The 9,973-nt window shown below is 37.8% G+C and overlaps 1 protein-coding gene across 2 annotated transcripts in view; it reads right to left on the reverse strand.

Moving 5' to 3' along the window:
- The window catches only part of GLRA2 (glycine receptor alpha 2), a gene marked incomplete at both ends in the record, with an annotated part of 185,931 nt that extends 184,571 nt beyond the window's left edge, over nt 1–1,360 (reverse strand). Inside the window, one exon of one of the 2 annotated variants that reach the window (XM_081221421.1) lies at nt 1,285–1,360. In XM_081221421.1, coding sequence (XP_081077547.1) covers nt 1,285–1,352 — 68 coding nt within the window. The remainder of the gene's footprint in view (nt 1–1,284) is intronic. The other variant, XM_081221420.1, reaches the window with a different exon arrangement.
- Between the last annotated feature and the right edge of the window lie 8,613 nt (nt 1,361–9,973).

The following is a 9,973-nucleotide window of genomic DNA, read 5'->3' on the forward strand; positions in this document are numbered from 1 at the left end:
CTTCCATAAAGTATATATTTTACAAGCTTTCTTTTCAGTATTTTAACAAATAATATTGTTAATTCTTACCACTAGGAAAATACCACATTCTTGCCGGTTTTTCAAAGAAGTAATATTAAATATAAGTACAAAGATGATATAAACATTCAGTAAGAGTTAAAAATTGATACAATCACCTAGAAATACTCACATTCCCATATGCAGGTTCATCTGATTAATCAAGTATTATTTGATTATAATGGTGATGGTGGTGGTGATGAAGATGATGATGATGATTCTAATAAAACCCAGCCTACAATTTTTCTTAATCATAGTAGGAGGTGTGAACCTGAAAGGAACATAGTGGGTTTTCCCAGTACTCATAGCATTATTGCTATATGTTCCATTTCTCTTGGTTCTGTGAAAAAATACCATAAAATTTGGTGAAAATTAAATGAAGAGTCCTACACTTTGTTGTATGAACATCTCTTATCTCTATCTTGTCTTAGAACCTCTTAGCCATTAGGATGGCTATTTCACTTACTGGTAATAATCTGGTATTTTGAGATATCAATTGATTAGACGATTTGTAAATTAAGTAGAAAATGCAAGCATGCAAATAATGATTTCTCACTTTTTAAAATTATGCATAGTCCATTTCTCATGCCTGCATGAATACAAAGATGTCATTCAGTTTTGATAGGTAATACATTTCTAAATATATTGAACAGTAGACTACAGTGGTAAAATGAGATTTTAAATGTTTTTGGTATTTCAAGAAATTTCCTGAATTGTAGTTCTCATAATATGCATCTAGTTGCTGAAATACAATAGAAGTAAGTCCCAAGTTAGCTAAGAATTTGGGTTCTTTTATATTTTACATAAAATGAGCATGCTCCTGGCAAATTAATTTAATCACTTCCACCATATGAAAAGCACTGCATTCAATAATCCCTTTAAATGACTTCCAGAAGAATTTGAAGGCAAAAAAGAAAAAAATCACCATTATATAGAAATGTAAAGAGCATGCAACTCATCAGAGTATCTTAATATCACATTGGCTGTGAAAATACGTTGAAATGCACAGAGTGGGGTTATGCATCATAAAACTTGCCTTTGTAAAAATTTACCACCTTCCCACCATAATTAAGCTTTTTTAAAGAACAAAAGAACTCTTAACTCTCCTTTATAAAATTAATATAATGTGGTCCGGGGCATAGAGAAATAGATAAAAATTGCATGACACGTTCTCTTTCAAACAGTTTTCATGTGGAAAATATCAGCATGCAAAGTCGTTTCACCTACCTGAAGTGGTTTGTCTCTAAGAAACATGCAAACAAGGCTGTCAAAATGTTCACTAGCTGCCGGTTCATTCCTGTATCTGTGATGCTTGTGGAAAATATTCCCGAAATGATTGCAGAAAGAAGCTAGGACAAAGTATCTATTTATTGTCCAGACTCAAAATCTGGCAGGAATCTAGTTTCCTTGAAAATCAAAAAGAGATTTGGGTTTGTACAGTTTGCTGAGAAAAAACAAAAAGTGCCAGTACTGGGCATCATGGTCAGGTCAGACGGGGGCTTAGGACCATCAGTTAACCTGGGAAAGACAAAGCCTTAGAACTGATGGATCCCCCAGCTGCTTTTCCTGAATAATAAAAATGCTGCTACCTTAATCGCATCACCATGCAAAGGGGGCTGGTGACAATGCCATGCTGGAAGTCGGGTTGCTGTAGCTTTTGTTTTACGTCCTTTCTATTTAGCAAATCCCTTTTCTCTAGAAGATGTTCTCTTTTTAAAAGAAGTTGTAACCGAGGGAGAAGAAAGGACTCTGCGTGCTGGAGTGGGTAGGAAGAAGAGGGCAAAATTGCTGAAATCCTGTGCTGGAATGAGGGCTACAGAAAGACGGAGACGTGATCTTACCGAGCCTATAAATTTCAGCACTCGGACAGCTCCTAGCTCTGAAGTGCGCATGTTTCCTTTTTCAGTCGCTTGGGGCGGGGGTCGGGGAGAGGCATTCCAGAGGGGACGTTCCTGCTATTCCAAGGCAAAGAGTGACTAGCCGTTCCGCGCGAAGGGGTGCGGTGATGACCAGGGAAGAGCAGAGGTCAGGGTAGATGGAGAGGGTGAAGAAGGCTAGGGTCTGAGCTCCTGGAAATGCGAGTCTGTCAGCGGGTGGGCGGGACGGGAGTTTGAAGCAGAAAAGAGAAGGGAAATAAGGTCTAGGCGTGGGAAAAGAAAATTGGGCGAAGCAGAGAACAGGATCTAGAGTACTGAAATTATAATAGGGGAGTGGGTAGTCTGCTCGTTATCAGTGAAAGCTAGAGGAAAAAGAGGAATCCTGTGCTGAAGTGGAGGGGACATTTCATTGGCATAGAGAAGCCCATATGCAGAAAATGGTTCATGAGGATCGATAATTTAATTTCGCCCCTTGAGTGTTTTCGTTTGATTTTAGCTGCCGGTTCCCAAAGGATCTCTCTACTGCTTTACTAGGGAAAGCCCCTTCTCTGAGCTTTCTTCAGCGGCTCAAAATCCTTGGGCATCCTCTCCAAGTCACGGATTTGTAGAGGAGGAAAAATACAATGGGCCGGCAGGGGGCAGTAGCAATCTTTTCTTGCCCTGGTTAAAGGTTAGAGAGTAGGGCTCGGAGTAAGAACTGGAGCAAGGAAGGGGTGAGACTGTGGGTGGAGTTTCATTTGAGCATTCCAGATGTTAATCACCAGGGAGGAGTCATGTAATAAAGTGTAAATGTTCTCCTAAATTGGCTAAAGAGACAGAAAATAGTGAAAGTTTATAAATCCTGTACAAAAGCATGACAGGTAACCTTGCTATTTCAAATTAAACTTACAAATGTTGTTATTAATAAAAAAGAGGAAGGGTAGATAGTTCAGTGTAAGTAATTATCAGCTCTGGCAAGGGGGAATGAAAAATGCATGTTCTGCCATGAGCTGGGTGTGTAACCTACTTTTTGTCTGTAAAATGTACCTTGTTTGTCACCTTGGCACTCCACTGCAGATCTTAATTTTAAAACAAAATAAAATGATTAATTTTCAGTCCATAAATGACTAATATGCCCATGGATAAGTTTAAATATTATGGCAGAGTAACAAAGAATTCTATGTTTTTAAAAAGTAGATTCTGAGAAAAAATATATATGTTCTTTTCACCTTTTAATCTTAACATAAATCACCCGAAGAGCTTGTTGAAATGCAGATTCTGATCTGGTAGGTCTGAGGTGGTGCCTGAGATTCTGCATTTCCAACAGGTTCCTAGCTGAGGTGGTTTCTGCTGGTCCACCGATCATACGTCAAGTAGCAATGGTCTGTATGCCCTTTTATCCGAAATGTATCCCACCAAGACAGTGAGAATATAGGACCTTTCTTTAGATGAAAAGCAGCAGTGCCCAAGCATTCTGCTTACATACAAAATCAATTCTTTGGAAGTGTTCTCTTAACTCCCAAAGCCCAGAAAAAAGTGATTCAATTTAAAAGGAAAACAGTATGGTGTAGGGTGAGACATCCCTGGACTGCAGCTTTAAATCTGTCCACTTCCGAATTCATCCACATGGAAACTCTAGACCTGATTTTATCCCTGCAGTCCTGACCCAAAAAATAAAATCAATTCTTGGAAATATATTTCTTCAATTGGTGCTATGGAAAACTCCTACAAGATTTTTTTGTGCTCAAGATTCTTTCCAAAAGAGAAAATATATATGTAAAAGTATATGAAAATGATTTGTCCTAAAATTTTTTGAGGTTGTAATGATGCTTAAAGTAATACAGTCTTTGCAAGTCATTTCTTTCAACAGCAGAGTTTTGTTATTAAACAAGAGTAGGGTGAGTAGGGAAACCTGTGACAAAGGGAGACTCTGGCTAGCAGCATGAGATCAAAGCACGTATTATTTTAGAGTTGGAAGGAACTTTAGAGAGGATCTAGTGTAACCTCCTCATTTTACTTCTCAGCTCTCCTCAATTTGGATTCCAGCTCCGTCAATCTACAGCTCTCACTAAGTCTGCCAATGAATTCCTTGTAACTAAGGCCGAAAGATATTTTTGCTGTTGTCATCTTACTTGACATTTACATGGCATTTAACATCATCGATCTCTTTTCCCTTCTTTTATTTAAATTTATTTTTATTTTATTGTGGAAAGAACACTTAACTTGAAATCTACTCTCTCAACAGATTTTTAAGTGTAAAATACAATGTTGTTAACTATAGGCTCAATATTGTACAGTGCATCTCTAGAACTTACTCATCTTGCATCACTGAAACTATACCCACTGATTAGCAGCTCCTCATTTCCCCCCTCTCTTCTGTCCCTAAGAGCCACCATTCTGCTCTCTTGAAGGGCTTTCTTCCCTTAACCCTGTGACACATTACACTCCTGGCTTGCCTCCTATTCTGTCTCCTTGGCAGCCATATCCTCCTCTACCTGGCTTGTAAAAGTTGGATTTTCTAAAGTCTGTATTCGAGGTCCTCTTATCTTCTCATACTACACTCTCTTAGACAATATTATACACATCTGTAACTTGCATTTTCCTTTTATGCAGATGACACAAATATATATTTCTTTCCAGACCTGCACATCCTAAACAATTCCTGTTGAATGTCTCAAAGGCTCCACAAAGTCCACAGGTCAAAACCAAACTTTTAATACTTCCTTCAAATCCTGTTTCTTTTCTGCTGTGCCTGTTTCATTATCACCAACCAAAAGCCAAGGCATCAACGCTAAGACTCCCTCTCCATCGCCTACCATATTCAGTTCTCTACGAAGCTCTATTGATTTTCTCTCACATATTTACCAAGTCTGTCCACTTCTCTCCCTCTCTGCCTCCATGACCCTAGTTGAGCTACCCTGATCTCTTGCTCGTACTGTGGTTTTCAACAACAGTTACCCAACTCCTCTACCTGCGCCAACAGCAGATCCCCCTCCACCTCGTGATTACACTGCATCCACAACGACTGTTCAGAAATCAAAATCTGGTCACGTCATACCCTCTGAGTAACATGATGACTTTCCGCTGATCTTTAGGTAGAACAAGAAAACTACTTAACATGATCTAGAAGTTCCACGTGGTCTGGCCTATGCCTACATTGTCTTTCATCTCATTCCCTACTCATCTCATTCCTTCTCCTCTATCCATACCGGCCTGTTTTTAGTCCCTCGTGCTTGCTATCTTGCTTAATCCCAGAGAGTGCTCATGCCTCCCGTCTTGTCTTGTTAACATCAGCTTATTTTTCAAATCTCTTCTCAAGTGTTATTTTCTCAAGAAGGATTTTCCTGACCTGCACACCTCTATCTATTACAGACTCCCTTACTACTCAGCAACTTTGATTCAAAGAGCTTGTCACCATTGCACATGTACATGTGTATGATTAATTGCTTAGATAATGAGCTTTGTAATGGACAGGGGCAGCATCTGGTTTTGTCTACCATGGTATATCCATCCATTCAGTGTTAATGACAGGAATCATAATGGTATTGATGGTGATGAGAATGTAATTTTTTGAATGCACCCAGAAGTGCTGCTTAAAAAAACCGATATACTTACATATGTATCGTTCTGTCAGAAATTACTTGTTAATCATTTTAAATCTAAAAAAAATTACTTGTTAGGGAATTAACAAGTTGAGAACTATGATGATTTGAAAGGAAACCCAGCTCAGTGGCTCAGGTGTCTATAGCATGAGATGAAAATACAACTAGGAGACTATTAATCTGATATCCTTAATCCAGGTACCACCTCTAACACTGATCAGTCATATGACCATGAGCAAGTCATTTAATACCACTGAGCCTCATTGTCATAATATATAAAATACAGATGATGATATTGCTACAGAAAATACGGAATACTCTTGAAAGTCTTATCACATCATAGCTGACTGTGTGTTTTAGGCTTGTAATCTCAGTTCTGAGCATTTGTTGACTGCTACAATTCATGTTTTCACTGTCCCTTGGACAATTCCACTTTCAAAGACAGTAAGTCTCAGGAGCTTGGAAAAGCTCTTATTTGCAATGCAATAGAATCCTGAAGTTGAATCCACCTAAGCTTCTAATTCACTGAATCACAGCTGGTTGAGGCATGCGGCACCCTGGTTTTGTACTCTTATCAGAAAAATGAGAGGATTCTGACCCATCCTATAACATCATAAGGATCAATACACAATATTTGGTCTATATGATGCCACATATTAAAGAATTCTAAGCAGATGTACACAAATAGACATTTCTTATGAACATCAGAATCGTTTGAACATCAGTATCATTTACTGCCACTGATAAATTTCTAACATATACATAATGCTTTGTAGTTTTCAAAATACCCATACTATGTAGTAGGCAGAACAATGATTAATCACTATATTTTTTCCAGTGAGGAATTTAAAGCTCATGTAAGTTGATCAATTCTCCCAAGTCCACATGATTATTAAGTGACAAAGTCATACTTTCTATATTTCCTATCCAGGGAACAGACTTATTTCTCATCATATGTATGACTGATATTTTTCAAGTCACGGAGAAACTACTATATACCCACACTATTTTTAATAACTATGTTTATGAGTCCATTGTAGTAAGTGCCCCTTTGTTGATGGAATTTTGGTCTCCATTAAATTCATACACAAAAATGACAAATGGAAACCCCATTTGTTTTTTATAAATTTATTTATTTATTTTTGGCTGCGTTGGGTCTTTGCTGCTGTGCGCGGGCTTTCTCTAGTTGCGGTGAGCAGGGCTACTCTTTGTTGCGGTGCGAGGGCTTCTCATTGCGGTGGCTTCTCGATGCAGAACGTGGGCTCTAGGCGCATGGGCTTCAGTAGTTGTGGCACGTGGGCTCAGTAGTTGTGGCACGCGGGCTCTAGAGCGCAGACTCAGTAGTTATGGCTCATGGGCTCTAGAGTGCAGGCTCAGTAGTTGTGGCGCACGGGCTTAGTTGCTCCGTGGCATGTGGGATCTTCCCGGACCAGGGCTCGAACCCGTGTCCCCTTCATTAGCAGGCAGATTCTTAACCACTGCGCCACCAGGGAAGCCCCAGGACAGGAATTTTAAAAGGGAGGTAAAAAAAATGTAGTTCCCACATTTTGATCTGTGCAGGCTGCTGCAAGCACTAGTACTGATGAATTTAAAGCAGTTTTCAGTGGCCAGCGTTGTCTACAGAGCAGGGCTGCCTAAAGAGCTGCTGTCACCCTGCATTTATTCTCTAATGTTTAGAAATCTAGCTTGCTTCTCTCTTCTTTACCTTGTGGAGTGAATAAAGATGCTCAGCATTCAGAGGCAAGCTTCAAGGCCGTGAAGTGTAAATGTGAAATCACTGCTCTTCCAGGTTCCATGCAGACAACTGGATGTCTGTCCAGAGCATTTCTGGATTAAATGACTTAAATGTCAGAAAAATCATTTTAGGATTGGAATTCTTCTGCTTATTAGTGCTCAATGTTCATAGACCACAAAAGTGTCCAGCACTTGAAACAATTTCTATTTCCAGTGATGATTCATACAAGTGATTGCTTCTCTGCTGGCTAACGTGAGAAATGCAGCATTTCTTTTCATAAACATCAAGTAGGCAAACAATAATTGGGAGGATAAATCAAATATAATCCTACTCGAATGTATTGGAAAGGTTCCTTCTTTGCCACAATTCTCAAAATGAAAATAACGAATAACAGTAAGATTGACTGCTGCAGTATCACTTCTCTTAGAATCTCCTAGGTTTGGCTCTACAACTGACACGAAAACCCCCTCGACATCACCTGAGTTATCATGATACTCTTGCTGAAATTTTCTTTTGGAGAGTTCTCAGATTTTAAATTTTTATTATTGACTTGATAATGTTTGTCCCCCCCATATAAAATGCCTCTTCTTGGTTCACAGAAGACTAAAAAGAAGCTGATTTTGAAAGAGTGAATTATTTTAAGTTGGACAATAGCAATAGTTTTATATTTGCAAGTAAGCTAGCACTTGGTAGTTGAAGTGGAGTTCCATTCATTATATTCAATGACAACATTTTTATTATTGTTGTGAAGCATAGCATAGATACTAATGGGAAAGGATGTAGGTAATCAACAGTCCTGTCAATCGACCAGTCAACAAATATTGATTGAGCATTTACTATATACAAAGTACTGTGTATTTCTCTGAAGATGAGGCAAAGTAATATAAGACATTATTTCTGCCCTCTAGGGACTTATGATCTATATGTGAAGGTAAGAAAAATAAATATTATGGGATCAGGACTCTAGGTCAGAGTATCATCTGGGGAGGTCAGCTTACTGACACCCAAGAGCTTCAAAATGTGGCATTCACCTATGGATTCTTCACCATTTAAACTCTGGTTCTTAGCTTGGCAGGTTCACAAAATTAATCTTGTCTGTGCCCCAAATATGTTACTAATCAAGGATGTGACATGCCAACTATATGTCATATAAACCTGACATATAAACCAGAATGAAAATGTAGCTATCAGGCTGCCAAGTAACCCATGTGGACTGAGTGATGTGTAAGCTTCTTGGGTGCATTCTGCCTAGGAAGGTTTCATGATAAACATGAAGTTAGAGTTATAGAGTTATAGTCAACCATCTGACCCTATGGTTGAAATGTGAAAAAGTTGAGTAGAACCTATCTCAAATAGACTCATAGAGCCATCTCCAGCTTCATAATACCCATTATGAGCATTTATATTATCTGTTCTTATTATTCATTCCTTGGATTGGAGTTTGAGTTAGCTCTCAGACCTCTCTCTTTGATGCTCTATTTCTAATTAAACTTCACTGCTAATTATTACCTTAAATTGCTTTTTGAAAATGGTGTATTATGAAGTATTGGATATTTATAAAAATATATATCTGGAATATCTATAAAATATACATAATAATGATAAAACAAATTTCTGTGTAACCACACATAGCATAAGACATAGAAAATAACCCACACTTCTGAAGCCCCCTAAATGCTAATCTACAAATCTCATCGTTTTCTTGCTTTGCTTTATTATTCTAACACACACACACACACATATTGTTTACTTTCTCATGTTTTAACCTGTACATAAATTGAGTGAGATTGTTTGTATTCTTCCGTGACTTGTTTTGTTTGGTCCATATTATATTGTTGCCACGTAGCAAGAAGTCATTCATTTTCATACTGTGTTGCTCCGTTCTCTGAGCATGCCACAATTTATTCATCCATTCCACTGTTGATAGATGGGCTTTGGGGTTGTTTCCAGGTTTTTTGCTATGATAAATAATGCTGCATAATATTCTTGTGCCTTTCTTCTCCTGTACATGTGCATATTTAGAGGAAGAATTACTGAATCCTAAGGTATGCAAAGCTTCATTTTATTAGATGATGCCAGGTTGTTTCTTACAGTGTACTAATAATTTACACTCTCACCATAGTGGAGAAAGGTTCTAGTTTCTTTATATACTCACCAACAGTTGGCATTGTCAGACTTCTTAATTTTTGCCAATCTAGAGAATGTTAAATAGCATCTCGTGGTTTCAGTTTGTATTTATCTAATTACTAATGAGCCTGAGTACCTTTTCAATATGTTTACCGACCATTTGTGTTATGTCTGTGAAACATCTGTTTATTTCCTTTGAAAACTATTCAATTAGGTTTTTCCTTTTCCTTATTTTTGTGTAAAACTATTTTATAGCAGTCTTTTGCTAGTCATATATGTTACAAATATCTTTTCCCAGTTTGTGGCTTTTCACTTTCTTTATCGTATTATTAATATGACTTTATTAATTTTTCCTTTACGATTTTTGCTCTTTTTGTCTTGTAATATAAGTATCAGTATTGCAATTGTGAAGATGTGTTCTTCTGTTATCTTCAAAGTTTTTAATATCATTCACATTTAAATGATTAATACCTAGAGCAAATGTTGTCTATTGTAATTGTCTATGTGAGTGTCATGCACTTTTAGTTGTTAATTGATAGGTGTAGATCATATATGAAAACAGGAACCAGGTGCTGTCCTTCTAAGAATTTGGAAAT

The sequence above is a fragment of the Mesoplodon bidens genome, assembly GCF_964165515.1.
Source record: "Mesoplodon bidens genome assembly, chromosome: X".
NCBI classification, from domain to species: Eukaryota; Metazoa; Chordata; class Mammalia; order Artiodactyla; family Ziphiidae; genus Mesoplodon; species Mesoplodon bidens.